The 17,009-nt window shown below is 43.7% G+C and overlaps 1 protein-coding gene across 5 annotated transcripts in view; it reads left to right on the top strand.

Moving 5' to 3' along the window:
• GRAMD2B (GRAM domain containing 2B) overlaps window positions 1-17,009 on the top strand; it is a 119,877-nt gene that overhangs the window by 86,707 nt on the left and 16,161 nt on the right. For 3 of the 5 annotated variants that reach the window (XM_082623115.1, XM_082623113.1, XM_082623114.1), the window contains 4 exons: window positions 7,863-7,982; window positions 11,089-11,200; window positions 13,311-13,377; window positions 14,510-14,613. In XM_082623115.1, coding sequence (XP_082479241.1) covers window positions 7,863-7,982; window positions 11,089-11,200; window positions 13,311-13,377; window positions 14,510-14,613 — 403 coding nt within the window. Of the gene's footprint in view, window positions 1-7,862; window positions 7,983-8,817; window positions 8,861-10,940; window positions 11,000-11,088; window positions 11,201-13,310; window positions 13,378-14,509; window positions 14,614-17,009 lie in introns of those variants that run through there. The other 2 variants (XM_082623117.1, XM_082623116.1) reach the window with 2 other exon arrangements.

The raw sequence follows: 17,009 nt of genomic DNA, 5'->3' as shown, positions 1-17,009 counted from the left end.
CGAGTCCAGGTGCAGCCTAGTTTTCAGTACAGGGTTTCCATCCCATTTCTAGGATTTTATCTTCTGGGGATCCTCTGGTGAAACATATCCTATCTTCAAGTCACTTCTTAACCTTTGTTGGTCAAGACTGTGGTTTTGAGTAATGATAATCAGGGAGTTTTTTAAATGATAGTGGGTGTAAAACTATCTCACTGGTACTACCATAAAGGAGTTTAGTGACCTTTTTTATGCCTAAGCTTAGACTAATTTAACTTGAAGGTAGACAAGCACAGGTTTATCACTGTAACTAGGAAGGAGCACAGCTTCCTGGACTGCACCACAGTGAGGCACTTGTTTGCATTTACCTGAAATACAGCTTATTCACTCACCTGAGATAGAACCTAATTATCACTTACATGTGATGATGCCTGAGTACAACACATCTTCAGCAGGAGAGGCAAAGGGCCTGGGAGATGGATATGACAGAACAGAGGAGTGTTGAGTTTACTCTAACTCAGACTCTTTTCAGGAGGACTGATAGTTGACCCCATGTAAGAATTCTAATTCTGAAAAATTGTGAAATCTGAATCAAGTCATCATCAGACTAATGAGGTCTAGGAAGTGAGGAGTATTGGACTGTTGATAGGGATCGTCCAACCTGTTTTTTATTTATAGATTGTGGTGCAACAGTGTGTGGCAGTGTCTTGTTGAAACCAGCACTTCCTAGCTAGTAATAAAAATGCTGTTGCCTAGTTGGTAAAGTCAGGCTTGGTTGGTATAAGTGTGTCTATCTCACTGCTCTGAAATTCCTACTTAGAAGCTTTCAGGGCCCATAACTGATGCTTACATTGGGTTGGAGATAGGAGAAGAAATAACCTGCCAAAGCCAAGTGAAGGTGGATCCCGTGTTCCCAGCATCTTCTGCTGCTTCTGTGCTTCCTTAAAACTGTCACTCATTTTTTAAAATAAACTTATTTATTTTACTTATTTATTTTTGGCTGCGTTGGGTCTTTGTTGCTGTGAGCAGGCTGTCTCTAGCTGCGGCGAGCAGGGGTTACTCTTCGTTGCAGTGCACGGACTTCTCATTGCGTTGGCTTCTCTTGTTGTGGAGCACGGGCTCTAGGCGTGTGGGCTCAGTAGTTGTGGCTCACGGGCTCAGTAGCTGTGGCTCGCAGGCTCTAGAGCGCAGGCTCAGTAGTTGTGGCTCATGGGCTTAGTTGCTCCTGGCATGTGGGATCTTCCCGGACCAAGGCTCAAACCCGTGTCCCCTGCATTGGCAGGCGGTTTCTTAACCACTGCGCCACCAGGGAAGCCCCCAAGCTGATTTATTTTAATGACTTAAGTGAGATCTGTTATTTCATCTCCCTTGTCAATGAGAGTTCAGCTTCACTGCCAGTAACTTTAAAGTTACTGAGAGGCCTTGCAAAAGTTGTCTGTTTCTTCTCCTATGCTCTCCTCACTCAAACACAGGTGAGTCTCTGCTCTTCGGATTCTAGCAGTTTCAGTTTGTTGCCAACAAGACCTCCGTGGTAGGGGTGTAGGAATCATCTCGCCTGTGTTGGGAATTAAGTTGCTTGAGTTCCGTAGCATCTTTGAGTAAACAAGAATCTAAAGTTGAATTGGCCCATTGATGAATTTCACTTCTGTTTTGGATGCTGCAGAATTAATCCCACATCAGTCAACACTGATACATGACCACACTAAGCAAAATGCTGAGCTGAGTGCTGTGGAAAAAACAGAAGTTCCCTCCTTCTCGTAGTTGGATCATTAATTGATGAGGGGCCTAGTGAGTTATAGAACCAGCAGCAGCAGAGCTGAGGTGATGGGATGGGAGGCTCTGTGGAGCTTGTGCCCGCTGGGGAGGGCTTTCCAGGGCAGAACCAGTGCTGGAGACCAGGAGCCAGTCTAGGGAAGAGAAGAGTGGAGACTCTGTACCTCATTGGATGAATGGATAAAGAAGATGTGGCACATATATACAATGGAATATTACTCAGCCATAAAAAGAAATGAAATTGAGTTATTTGTAGTGAGGTGGGTGGACCTAGAGTCTGTCATACAGAGTAAAGTAAGTCAGAAAGAGAAAGACAAATACCGTATACTAACACATATATATGGAATCTAAGAAAAAAAAATGTCATGAAGAACCTAGGAGCAAGATGGGAATTAAGACGCAGACCTACTAGAGAATGGACTTGAGGATATGGGGAGGGGGAAGGGTAAGCTGTGACAAAGTGAGAGAGAGGCATGGACATATATACACTACCAAACGTAAAATAGATAGCTAGGGGGAAGCAGCCGCATAGCACAGGGAGATCAGCTCGGTGCTTTGTGACCACCATAGGGAAGGCGGGAGGGAGGGAGACGCAAGACGTAAGAGATATGGGAACATATGTATGTGTATAACTGATTCACTTTGTTATAAAGCAGAAACTAACACACCATTGTAAAGCAATTATACTCCAGTAAAGATGTAAAAAAAAAAAGAAAAGTCATTTTAATCTGCACATACCTGAATGCTCTGTCATTGAAAGACATTGCGTGGGTGGGTTGACCTAGATAGAGGCAGGCTCTGTAATCTTGTCAGTGCTAAGCTAGGGGCGCTGCGTCAGGACCACCCACTTGGTGAGGGCTGAGTGCCCAGCACTGCACACAAGTGCCTGGCCAGGAAGGGCGGGGCAAGGAGGGGCTGAAATCCAGCCACTTCGCTTCCTCTGCTCCTTGGTGCTGGGCTCTTTCTGCCCAGAGCAAGGGGCACCATTTCTCTGCCAAGTTCTGTGTCAGTAGGGCTACATCCGGACAGACAGCACCTTTTTATGAGTGCTTCTGGCCGGGCATGGCTCTTTCTGAGTCTTCACGGGTGCTGTGCAGGACAGTTACCATGCTGCCTCTAAGTCTGAATCTGACCCTGCATAGCATAGAATTCCGTAAATATTTGAATGAATGCTGAGGTGGATTATTGAAGTTCCATACACACTTCATCTCCCTACTTAAAGAGGGACTCGAGTGGATTTCTTTTTCTTTTTCTTTTGTGGTTTATTGTATTTCAATTTACTTGACTAGTTTGTGGAAACTTGTTGAAGAGATTTTCTGATTTACTTTTTTTTAACCATTTTTTTCCCTTGAAGTAGTTAATTTACAGTGTTGTTTCAGGTGTACAGCAAAGTGATTCAGATATATATATGTACTTTTTCAGATTCTTTTCCGTTATAGGTTATTATAAGATATTGAATATAGTTCCCTGTGCTATACAGTAGGTCCGTGTTGTTTATCTATTTTATATATAGTGTGAATCTGTTAATCCCAAACTCCTAATTTATCTCCACCACCCACCCCTCTGCCCCCACTGCTATCCCCTTTGGTAACCATAAGTTTATTTTCTGTCTGTGAGTCTGTTTCTGTTTTGTAAATAAGTTCATTTGAGTGGATTTCTTTTTCTTTTTTTTTGGTTTATTGTATTCAATTTACTTGACTGGTTTGTGGAAACTTTTTTTTGTTGTTTTGAAAAACCTATTTACTTTTGCAAATATTAGTCCAAATACATGCTTTACAGGCTACTATGGGTCAGAAACATTCTGTAGCAGAAATTATTTTGATAGACATTGGAAATAATTTTAATAGAAGAAAAAGCTCATATTTATCTAGGTGTGGCTATGTTCCACAGGAAGATTTCGACGTCTAAAGTGCAAAGACAAAATGACCATGGCTTTTCTTGCCACTCAGAATATTGACAATCTTCCCTTAGAGCCTACTCTTTTTTTTTAATATCAAAATCTAATAAGCCAAATTTATTCAAGAAAAGTTATATCCATTTTCCTTTAACCTTCTTAATCTACCAAGGACAGTAACTTATGTAAAAGCATGCCTGTTTTTTCCTTTAGAGCTTCTTTTTTTTAATTGGAGTATAATTGCTTTATAATGTTGTGTTAGTTTCTGCTGTACAATTAAGTGAATCAACTACATGCATACCTATATCCCCTCCCGCCCCCCTCCCCCCCCCGCATCCCACCCATCTAGGTCATCACAGAGCACCGAGCTGAGCTTCCTGTGCTTTATAGCATGTATCCACTAGCTATCTATTTTATGCATGGTAGTGTATATATGTCAATCCTAATCTCCCAATTCGGCCCACCCTCACCTTCCCACCCTGTGTCCCCATGTCCATTCTCTACATCTACATCTCTATTCCTGCCCTGCAAGTAGGTTCATCTGTGCCATTTTTCTAGATTCCACATATACACGTTAATATACGATATTTGTTTTTCTCTTTCTGGCTTATTTCACTCTGTATGACAGACTGTAGGTCCATCCACATCTCTACAAATGACCCAATTTCGTTCCTTTTTATGGTTAATATTCCATTGTATATATGTGCCACATCTTCTTTATCCATTCATCTGTCTGTGGACATTTAAGTTATTTCCATGTCTTGGCTATTGTAAATAGTGCTGCAGTGAACACTGGGATACATGTGTCCTTCTGAGTTATGGTTTTCTCAGGGTATATGCCCAGTAGGGGCGTTGCTGTGTCATATGGTAGTTCTATTTTTAGTTTTTTTAAGGAACCTCCATACTGTCCTGTATAGTGGCTGTATCAGTTTACATTCCCACCAACAGTGTAGAAGGGTTCCATTTTCTCCACACCCTCTCCAGCATTTGTTGTTTGTAGATTTTTTTTTTTTTTTTTTTTTTTTTTTTTTGCGGTATGCGGGCCTCTCACTGTTGTGGCCTCTCCCATTGCGGAGCACAGGCTCCGGATGCGCAGGCCCAGCGGCCATGGCTCACGGGCCCAGCCGCTCCGCGGCATATGGGATCCTCCCAGACCGGGGCACGAACCCGTATCCCCTGCATCGGCAGGCGGACTCTCAACCACTGCGCCACCAGGGAGGCCCTGTTTGTAGATTTTTGATGATGGCCATTCTGACTGCTGTGAGGTGATAACTCACTGTAGTTTTGATATGCATTCCTCTAATAATTAGTGACATTGAGCATCCTTTCATGTGCCCCTTGGCCATCTGTATGTCCTCCTTGGAGAGATGTCTATTTAGGTCTTCTGCCCATTTTTTGATTGGGTTGTTTGTTTTTTTGATACTGAGCTCCATGAGCTGTTTGTATATTTTGGAGATTAATCCTTTGTTGCTTCCTTTGCAATTATTTTCTCCCATTCTGAGGGTTGTCTTTTTGTCTTGTTTATCGTTTCCTTTGCTGTGCAAAAGCTTTTAAGTTTAATTAGGTCCCATTTGTTTGTTTTGTTTTTATTTTCATTACTCTGGGGGGGGGTAAAAAAAGATCTTGCTGTGGTTTATGTCAAAGACTTTTTCCTATGTTTTCCTCTAATAAGAGTTTTATAGTGTCTGGTCTTCCATTTAGGGCTTTAATCCATTTTGAGTTTATTTTTGTGTATGGTGTTAGGCAGGTGTTAGGTGTTAGTTGGGTGTCAAGTAGATGGTATACTGACCTTTAGAAGTAGGGCTCCAATGGACAAGGGGGTGGAGGATTGTCAAGCATCAGAATGAATTCAACTTAAGAACAAACTGGCTCTGATCCCAGCCAACCCCAAAGTCTAGCCAGAGGCCCATGAGAAATAAATGCAAATTGTAGTATCACTTTTACAAGGTTGTGCCACTTAACACTGTTAAATCTAATCAATCCATATTAAAGCTAAGCACACTCCCATTATTAGCTCAGTCCTCACCGTATCCCATTTCTATGAAGGCTCCTATGGAAACTTTTTGAAGAGATTTTCTGATTTACTTTTTTTTATAACTTTTTTTTTCTTGAAATATAGTTAATTTACAGTGGTGTGTTAGATTCAGGTGTACAGCAAAGTGATTCAGAGATATATATATATATATAATACACACACACATATATGTGTGCTTTTTCAGATTCTTTTCCATTATAGGTTATTACAAGATACCGAACATAGTTTCCTGTGCTGTACAGTAGGTGCGTGTTGTTTATTTTATGTATACTAGTGTGAATCTGTTAATCCCAAACTCCTAATTTATCTCCACCACCCACCCCTCTGCCCCCACTGCTATCCCCTTTGGTAACTGTAAGTTTATTTTCTATGTCTGTGAGTCTGTTTCTGTTTTGTAAATAAGTTCACTTGAGTGAATTTCTTATGCTTTTGAAGAATAGGAGTCATGTGTGTGTCTTGGGGGATAGAGGGAAAAGGCAGGGATGTGCTCAAAGGGCCCTTAACAGTTCTAAAATTCTTGGAGTCCATAAATTAAACTTGATATTAAAATACATCTTCTATTTTAAACCAAAGCAATGTTTTCATTTTAATGTTTCAAGGCTTTCCATGTACCTTTTATCACATAATGCAATTCAGTTATGGACTGAGTCCTTTTAATGTACATAAGTGCTTTAAGTACTTTGAAAAGAACTGAAGAAATAGAAGGTTGGGCCTATGTCCTCAGATGTTAACCTACCAAGAAAAAGAGAAATGCAGAATGAGAGTATCAACCACTCGTAGAGATTATTACTTGGATACCTTGTCAGACATACCTGGTCTTGATTTTGACACGACAATAGGACTCCCAATGTGGGCTGGAATTTCCATGCGCTGTGAAAAGTGGTAAGCAAGCAACCACAAAGGTTCAAGTAACCAATAACATTTCCTGCCTGCGAGGTTTTTTGCTGGTGAAGATACCAAATGGGTGGTAAGTTAGGATTAAAATTAGCTAAACTGTCACAGCAATGCTGTCTTCCTTTACACTCAGCCACCGTGGAGCTCTCACAGTCTAGAAGTATGTTTTGTGAGTCCTCTGCTGTGCAGGCTGACACCAAAGAAGGTCTGATCCATGCTACCACCTTGTGTTCTCCCTGGCCACATTCCTTCCTCTCCTCCCGTGTTGAAGTGGTTTCCCCTGATCCCGAGACTGAGGGAGCTCACCTGTGTCCCCCGCACTGGCCATCCTCCATCTGTTAATGGTCCAGCGTGCTGACCCTCTGACTTACTGTCCCCTCTCCCTTTTTCACCAAGGTCAGACCTAGTTTTCCAAAAGCCTACTGAGTGTGATTATATACCAGCACTATCCTAGACCTCGTGGTCAGTATAAAAATCAATGAGATTCTTCTCCCCAGCCTGGGGCTCCCACACTGAAGAGCTAGTAAGAGGGCTCGGAGGATAGATGCGTGGCTGGGGGGTGGATGGATGCGAAGAAAGAAAATATGAGAATGGGCATGTACACAAAGGCCTCCCGGATGGACAGACCTGAGTTTGAATCCCAACTCAGACAGGTACTAGTTCTGCAAACTCGGGCAAGAAATTCACTATGTGAGAGCCTCAGATTCCTAGTCTGTGAAATGGGAGTCATAATTCCCACCTAGCCTGGGTGGTGGTGTGGATTAGAGAGTGTAATTGCTGAGAAAAGCGCTTGGTGAAATTAGCAAGTACCCAAACCAGGACCTATATAACTACAACAAAAGATGATAAGTGATGTAAGTGCAAACAAACGGGGTGGGAGTACCCAGCAGAAAGGCTCACAGCTGGCAGGAGGCTGCACGTGAGCTCGTGCACAGGTCAGGGGCCCTCCCAGCCTCTGGGTGATCTTCCACCTCCACGCTGGGCTGGGCAGAGCCAAGAAGTGCAGGGCCCACGGGTCGCATACCCGGGAGCCGGCGAGTCCCTTCAAGGTCGGACATTTACCTGCACATAAACCTGCACGTGTATCTGAAGCAGCCATGACCCGGAGCTCCACCCGCTGGGGCACCAGCCGAGGGGGTAGAATGGAGGGATGGAAAGGGCACCGCTGTCCTTGTTGACTTCAGCCAGTCCCGGGCATTGAAGATCATTGCACTCTCCAGAAAGCGAGGTCACGTCATCATTTTTCCCTCCTCCCCACTCTGGATATCTAAGGTGAAGTGTTTTCTCCAGCTCAGAGGCTGAGAATGGTGTGGAGGAGAAAAAGAAGGTCTGCAGGTCACCAGCAGCCCTGTCCCCTGCTCTGTCCACCGAGGCCGAGTCCGCAGACCAGAAGAGAATCATTTCCCTGCGGTGAGTCCTCACCTTGACTCTCTCTGTTCTTTTGGCCTTTCGGGGAGGAGGGGTTGCTGGGAGGAGCTGGTGCTTCTAGTTTTACGGTGGTGGTGAAGAGTGAAGATCTCCTACAAGCAGATGACACCCCTGAGAAAGAAGTGGGGTGTTTTTCCTTGATATCCAGGCACTGGCACCTGCCTTCCTTTCTCAGCTCTTCCCACCAGCCTCTCTTCTCCTTCCCACTCCAGCCTTCTGCAGAATTTCTGAAAGCACTGATTCTGCTACATGATAAAGCCGGGGTGGGCCCCTCTCTGGCATGGAGTTAGAAGCACCTGGAAAGGCTGCCAGGGTTGCTGATGAGGCCGCCCAAGTTGGATTGTCCGCTCGGCCTGTGGGTGTGCACACCTGCTGACTTTCCTGGCAGCCACGGAAAAGAGTAGAGGGAAAGCCTGCCTGGGATCCCCGGGCGAGGTGTGCACATCTCCCTGGGCTGCCCATTTCCTGGGGCCGGTGCTGGAAGCCGGGCTCAGTTTGGTCGTGGGGCTGTGAGGGGACAGGCGGTTTGAGATGTGGAGCTCTGGTCCCCGTCACTCTCAGGGGCACCAATTATGTGCTTTCTTTCACATGGAAGGAAGAAGTAGGAACTTCAAGTTGCTTTTCTGCCCTTAAAAGAGAATGGTTAAGTCAGTGATCAATTACAGGTAACTGTGGCCATTTATCCACACCAAGTGGAGGAGTAATAGCTCTCCTCCCCATATTAGAACTGTCAGAACTGCTACCTTCTACGTCTTTTGTCCTCTGCTACAGGATGATTAAATAACTCCTGCTTTTCCCTTCCTTCCTGGCTACCCAGCCCACGGCTTCTCTGCAAATCTATACCTCACTCAGGACCAAGCATAAGTCTTCACTGTGCCCCCAGATTTTACTGTTCTGACTATCACTCCCAATTCTGTCTCCATCTTTTCTGCATGACTGTTTTGATGCATCTCACTTTTAACCGTCCTTTCTATAGCTGTTTCCTGTCAGGGCATCCTGCCTCACTCACCAAACAAAGGCACCAAGCCTGCTGTTTCTTGTATCTTTCACCACTATTGGCTGGCTACTGCAGGCGCTCTGAATGCACTGCACATGTAACTCCACTTGCCCCAGGCTTCAGATGAGAATAACACACATCATGAGGGCATGCTGGTTCAGCTTCACCAGCTCAAATGTGTTATCTGCGTAGCTGCAGAGAGTCCTGCGCTTGGTTGAAGGCTCTGCTCTCACTGTCTGGCAATTCTGAATTTTTGAATAAAAATGTTTTGCACTAGGTTTCAGGTCCTGCTCATAGTCATCTGTATGAAGTGAGACTAACACAGTTGAAAAGACACAAAGAAATAATGCATGTAAATAAGCATGCCTCCCACCCCTACCTCAGAGCCAATGCTGTGCAGACAAGACCTTCTGCTTGTGCCTCTTGAAATCATCAAGGGTACAGCTGCCCTTTTGTCACATTTGCTTATAGTCCATAGTTCTTCAAAAGGTCTGATCATTGCCTTGACAGTACCATTAACATTTATTAATTTGAATCAGTAGAGGTGATAAATTCAAATTAGTGGCTAGTATAAATAATAGGTAATTTCACATTTGTAAAAACAATTTTATTTTCAAGTAGAGTACAAATGTCTACTCATAGTTTTTTTTTTTAAGTAATTCCTAGAATTCTAAAGAAATTTATATCTGTGAATTGGTTCAATGGCCAGTAACTGAATCCAAATCTCTGTGCCTTGAATTGATGAGAGATATTTTGCCTCTGGTTTGAGCACTGTGGACTCAAAACGGTTGTGGGCAGCAGAGGCCTGGGACATCACATAGTCTCTTCACAGCTGAGAAAGCCAGAGTCCAAAGTCTCTCTAACTTCATTTCTGTCCCTCTGTCACACCATATGCCACCCAAATTGCTTAAGAGTCTTCTTAAATTCACTTTGAACCAAACATTATTTTAACTGAGCCTCATTCTAAAGAATCCTATCGTGGAATCATGAATTTCATGTGCCATTTTTTTCCCCCAATAAACAGAAAAAAATCTACATAATTGTATCACAAAATTTTTTCATGTATATACCTCTAAAAATCATGCATGCATTCCACTTTGAAATGGCTGGGTTTCGCTGTACGGTTGAAGATGCAAATTCTACTCAAATGAAGAGCCAGGACTAGAATCACCTTGGGAAAGAAATCCGGGAGCTCTGACCTCTGCCCTTATGAGAACAAAGGAAGGACTTCCAAACGTGTTCTTTTTTTATCCTGATTTCACTTCTATTTTCCCACTCTGGGATGTTCTGTCTCTCTTTTCCCCATACCCAATTCCTGCTCATCCTGTTAGGCCCAGTGTATTAAACCCTCACTGACCTGCTGGTGTCTTCTCTTACCTCCTGTTGGACTTAACTGTCTCTATACCGCCTCCTAACGCCTATGATATGTATTGTTTTGATGCTACATCATGTACTGCCTTTTAAAAAAGATGTTTGATAGGGAGGGTGGGAGGGAGGGAGACGCAAGAGGGAGGAGATATGGGAACATATGTATATGTATAACTGACTCACTTTGTTATAAAGCAGAAACTAACACACCATTGTAAAGCAATTATACTCCAATAAAGATGTAAAAAAATAAATAAATAAAAATAAAAAGATGCTTGATATGCGCACAGGCTCCTTAAGGATAAGGACTGTCTTGTGTGCCCTGAGGCATTTAACATCACGCCTCACTCAATTAACACTTGTTAAGTATTCACAGAATTCTGGATTGAACTATAGCTGCAGTTTCAATAATCAGCCTCCAGTACTCCTCTTTATACTGCTTAAAATACTTTTGAGATGATATAATTACTTTCACAGCTCAATGAATACTTCTCCCTTCCATAAGGTACAGTTTCTTCAGTTTGGGATCCCGCCTGCTGGAATCACCCCGTCTCCCAACACCATGTCCTTAGAGTCCTGAGGGATTATCGATGTCTAGAAGAGAAAAATCAATGTCAGGCTTTCTTGTGAGCTGGTATAATAATCAAGATGTATTACACTGTATACAATTAATGGTAGCGTAAAAAATTCATCTTACAGACTTCTTGGATTTTCTTTCCTCAGGTCGAAATCCAGTTTTGATGGTGCCTCTTTAGCAAGTGAGAAGAACGACTGTAAAACAGAAAGCAAGAATGACCCTAAGATTGAAAGGAAAAAGTTCTCGTCTTCCAGCCAGGTAATTTGGGAATGAAATGTGTATTGTCTCAGAGGTCGACAGAAGCATTGAAGCCAATAGGAAGAGGGAACCCAAGGGTCAGGACTAAGGTAGGCACAGATTTTAGAGAATCAGGAAGAAAGGACCGGCTGCAGTTCCCTCGGGCGAGCTTTCATCAACATTATATTTCACAGCTGACCATGCAGCACATGCAGAGGGGCAGTGACTACTGAGAGTCATGTGCTTGTCTAATAATTAGCGGAGACCAGGAGAGGTGTGACATCTTTGCACTACAATTAAAGAGTGTGATAAGGCACCTGTGTGAATAGAAGGCTTCCCAACTGCACACAGAGGAGGAAAACCTGGGAACAGCGTCATGATTCTTCTTTGGAAGCAATTTGGGGTCTGCTTCAAGATACACCCAGATGGGTAACAAAGCCCAGTTCTGTGTCATAGAGTATGACATACTTACTGGGGCCAACAGTTTGGGGCTTTTTGACACTTCACTCCTAAAATACTTGAATATGTATCTCCTAAGAACTAGAACAAGAAACTGTTGGCCCACCCAAGAAATTCAACTAAATAGTAAAGACACAAAAATATTACTAATATAAAATCCATTTTCGATTTCTACAATTGTCCCAGTAGTGAATGTCCTTTATAACGATTTTTTGCTCCCCCCTCTCTAGAATCCAGTTGAACCATGCATTGCATTTATCTGTCATGTCACCTTTAATTTAGATCAGTCCCTACCTTTTTAAAAATTTTATTTTTATTAATTTCACATTTTTGAAGACTCCATGGCCCAGGATATTTTTAAATCAAGCATGCAACCAATGCTCACTGTAGCCATTAAAAAGATCTCAGCAAAGCCCTGATAGAACACCTAGCTTTAATCAAGGAAACTTTCTGGATGCAAGATGTACTCCAAGGAAGCAGCATGAGCTAACCTACTTTATGTGAGGTGTTCATCTATAAACGAGTTGACTTGAGGGGACCATCTGTCATACGCATGACCTGTCCGAAGCTCTTCTTTATGGCAATAGTAGGGCCATTGCTGCCATTGAGACTACTCCTAGTTTGGATAATGCATCATCAAGGGCCAACTTGTGGTATCTCTCTGTTCCACTCATAAGACTCTGCCTGCTAGGAGGCTTTTGAAGAAAAGTGGTCCTGTGGATGGAGGACCCAGTCCTACCTCTTAGTAGCTGTGTGGAGCCAGTTAAGTCACTCAGAATCCCTGAGGCACAGGGTCCTGAACTGACATCAGTTCCCAGGTTACTGTGGGGCTGGGAGTGGTGGTTTTTTTTTTTTTTTTTTTTTGGGAGTGGTGTTTTGTGAAAGCATTTTACAAACTGTAAATTGCTGTCTATACATTGTTGTCACAACTGGAAACAGATGAAAATGAAGTGATTTGCAGCATTTCAGATTCTTGGGCCTTCTACCGCCCTGGAGAGTTAAGTATTTTGTGTGAAATCCTACTTGTCACCTCCCCCTGACACTGGTTAAGGAAATGCCTTCACAACAGTAACAGTCACAGTGACAAACCGGGTAGCCAGTCCTGGAGATGTATTACCCCATTTAAGCCTTACGCATCCCTCTGAGGCAGCTACTGGCACAGAAGAGAAAACTGGCCCAGAGAGGTTAAGTAACTAGGCCAGGATCACATGCCACAGAAGAGGTGCAGCTAAAACTTAAACTCAGGGTAATCTGATACAGGGCTTTTAACCACTACCCTCTTCTGAGAGTACTCACTGGGACCTTTAGTGCCCTGGGATCCACTACCTGGTGAGATTTCTTAGAAGTTTATCTCATTTATTATTAGGGGCATCTTTGTCCAGCCACTTCTGCAGAAGGCTGATCACCAGCTACTTCACGATTATAGATATATATATATATGTCCAGTCAGCAAGTCACTAATCTTGTTGGAAAATGAAACCTTTGTGCCCTGCCTTCCACTGTTTTTCACTGAAGGGTTGTGTTGGAGACTATAAGATCAGGGAGAATGAACTCTTAAGATTCTCTATTAAGGGTGGGGAGATTTGTTACATAATTTACATTGAAGTTAAAATTCGTGATGTTTGAGAAGAAGAACAAGAGCGGTGATGCCTGTGTTTTGTCATCCTTGTAGGACAAGGCAAACATGCACTTCCACAAGCTGTTTCTGGATGTCCCCACTGAGGAACCCCTGAGGCAAAGTAAGTTCTGACTTGGTTGACTTTGAAAAGATGCTAATTGGTTTGGGGGGAGAAAGAGTCTGGGGACTGAATCACCAAGGGGAATAGCTTTCTGAAACTCATGATGTAACAATAACACCGACCTCACTCAGCTTTCACCCAGCACCTTGAAAGATAAGGGAGCAGAATGGGAAAGTGACCTCCTCCACGTGATATGGAACCATCCAAGGGGATTCCAGAATGTCCTCGCCTTGCATACTCACTGCTGAAATGTGTTGTGATTGGATAGTGCTTTGTTTTAAGATAACAAGACCAGAGCAAGAGAGGCCACTAGAAGAAGACAACACAGACCTAGGTGGACAGACATGTCAACCCCTGTGCTGTGCAGGGCTCAGTGGTCACACCTAAACACCTGGCCCAGCACGACGTTCAGCACCTGCTCCGCTCCGCTGAGCGCATCTGGCGCCCAGGGTTCCATTCCAGCTTCCCTCAGTACACAAATGCTAAGGCAGCATGCTGGCTTCCTCCCACCATCTCCAAACAGGAAGGTGTGGGTCATGTGCTCTCCCCACAATGAGACCATCTATTTCAAAAGGAGTCATTAGTGACCATCCCAGGGAAGAAAGGGCAGCAGTGCCAACATTAGCACAAGGATGACACACCTTCCCAAAGAGGAGATTTTTGCAACATCATTCTTGACCCCTCATCTGCAACGATAGACTTGCCTTTCCTTTTTTTTTTTTTTGCGGTACGCGGGCCTCTCACTGTTGTGGCCTCTCCCGTTGCGGAGCACAGGCTCAGCGGCCATGGCTCACGGGCCCAGCCGCTCCGTGGCATGTGGGATCTTCCCGGACCGGGGCACGAACCCGTGTCCCCTGCATCGGCAGGCGGACTCTCAACCACTGCGCCACCAGGGAAGCCCCTTGCCTTTCCATTTTGATGTTTATACTGAAGTTTGTAAGACTTGGAATTAAAAAACAAACTCTAATCTCCATAGCTTTATTTCACTAAAGATGACTGAAAAAGAGGTGAGAGATCTTTTGAGCATGTGAGTGTATTACCTCTGCCCATCTCTGAGTCACCAACATACATACACAATTTTCATTTTAAATGGAAATTCTAAATAATGTTATACCTGTATATATTTTCCCAGGTTTTACCTGTGCTCTACAGAAAGAAATATTATACCAAGGGAAGCTCTTTGTATCAGAAAACTGGATTTGTTTTCATTCCAAGGTCTTTGGAAAAGACACTAAGGTTGGTATAATTTTTCAAAAAGAAAGCTAATCCTGCATTTTCTTATATATTGTGACTATTAATTGTTTTAAATGTAGCAATGTCTATAAATATTTGTGTCATTATTATTCCTTTATACCAAGTTTCCTTTACTATAGTTCCAAATACTACAGGTTCTAAATGCCTCTAGATAACACGAACTTCCCTTTTTCCCTAAACAGCACTCTCTCATTCATTTCCTTATATATATATATATCTCCCACAATCCTACCTTAAATCCTTTTTACCAAGATGTCACCAGTACACTCTTAAAGTTCTTCATATGGAGAATGTGTCATAATTTGTTTCAAAGACATACATTAAACCCAAAACAATTCTTTAAAGAAATTTGAATTTTACACCATATTCACACAGTTACCATCAGATATCTAGGCAAACAGGCCTATAAATAAGATACTTATTAGAGCTCACTTTGTCACCAGCACAAAATGAGCAGGATTTGGAGCATTTTAGGCCTCTGGGGGAGTCACATACCCACAATCCCCGTTGAACACGGACATCTTTTCCTTCTCACTAAACACAGATTTTGGGGAGCAGAGGCCCATGATACCTGAACCATTAAGGAGAATAGCCTGAAGAAGTTGGCAGTTTTCCCAGGGCACCGCCTTCTAAAACGAGGCCCTTGGGACTTTGGCATGAGAAGGGAAAAACTAATTCCATCTCACTGACATTCTTTCCCTTTGAGCTGTGATGTCACATCACACAGTTCAGTCAGGCCACCAGAACAAAGTGTCAGAGAAACACCTGGGGTTTGCATGACCTCGGTGAGTTTTTTGTTTTTTTTGTGGTACACAGGCCTCTCACTGTTGTGGCCTCTCCCGTTGCGGAGCATAGGCTCCGGACAAATGGCTCGTGGGCCCAGCCGCTCCACAGCATGTGGGATCTTCCCGGACTGGGGCACAAACCCGTGTCCCCTGCATCGGCAGGCGGATTCTCAACCACTGCGCCACCAGGGAAGCCCTCAGTGAGTTCTTAATCATTCTGATTCGTGATTATGAATAAGCAGCTTCTATACTCTTGAAGTTGCTGATTAAAAACTCCTTTTGTGGGCCTCCCTGGTGGCGCAGTGGTTGAGAGTCCGCCTGCCGATGCAGGGGATACGGGTTCGTGCCCCGGTCTGGGAGGATCCCATATGCCGCGGAGCGGCTGGGCCCGTGAGCCATGGCCGCTGAGCCTGCGCATCCGGAGCCTGTGCTCCGCAACGGGAGAGGCCACAACAGTGAGAGGCCCGCGTACGAAAAAAAAAAAAAAAAAACTCCTTTTGTTTTGACTGGTAGATATGTTTTATTTAAATATTCTCCCTAAAGCCACTGGCAGTCTTATAAATAAATACCACTTAACAAATATAATGGAAATTCTTTATTTTGGTTTTGAGTCAGCAGACTAACATCAAACATGTAATTTTTATTGTATAGAGTTATGTTCAGATAAACATAGTTTAGATTCACAGTATTATTTGAATCAGTATAATGCAAAGCAATGTTGAATAGTATTGCACCATATTTCTAGATTTCTGGATTATAAGCACTTGTTCATGGAGTGGGGAAGGGAACTGGGTAGTACTGATCTCCAATTCCATGGAATAAAGACAATTCTCAGGAATAGAGAGAGCCAACACCTCTGACCAAAGCAGCAGGGGTTGAAAACAGTAGTGAACAAAGAATTAGCCTTGGACTTCCCTGGTGGCACAGTGGTTAAGAATCCGCCTGCCAATGCAGAGGACACGGGTTCGAGCCCTGGACCAGGAAGATCCCACATGCCATGGAGTAACTAAGCCCGTGCGCCACAACTACTGAGCCTGAGCTCTAGAGCCCGCGAGCCACATCTACTGAGCCCGTGTGCTGCAACTACTGAAGCCCGCATGCCTACAGCCCATGCTCCACAACAAGAGAAGCCACGACAATGAGAAGCCCGTGCACCGCAATGAAGAGTAGCCCACGCTCACCGCAACTAGAGAAAGCCCACACGCAGCAATGAAGACCCAACACAGCCAAAAAATAAATAAATAATTTTTTAAAAAAATTAGCCTTTGTTAAAGGATGGGGAATTCACAAAGCCAGTAAGTAACTTCAAGCTAATATGATTCTAGCAATGGTTTCAAAATCCTATCTCTACCTAAGAAGGAACTGACCAAAAAAAGCTAAAAGGAGTGACCTGGCTTTTTAAAGACAAGGACATGTGGGATTGCTTTTGCATGTGCTGTATCTAATCTAAGAGAAAAGAGGGGGTGGGAAGATAAGAACCATGATAGTGACTTGCACATTCCTTACCCACTGAGGATGGCGTCAAGGAGATGTGGGCTTCAGCTCTGCGGCAGAATTTGCTCACTGCCAACAGACCTTGGTCCAGCATGATCC

Source organism: Mesoplodon mirus, assembly GCF_964341445.2.
Source record: "Mesoplodon mirus genome assembly, chromosome: 5".
Taxonomy (NCBI): Eukaryota; Metazoa; Chordata; class Mammalia; order Artiodactyla; family Ziphiidae; genus Mesoplodon; species Mesoplodon mirus.
The sequence above is the reverse complement of the archived record's forward strand: the minus strand, read 5'-3'. Positions and strand labels throughout refer to the sequence as shown.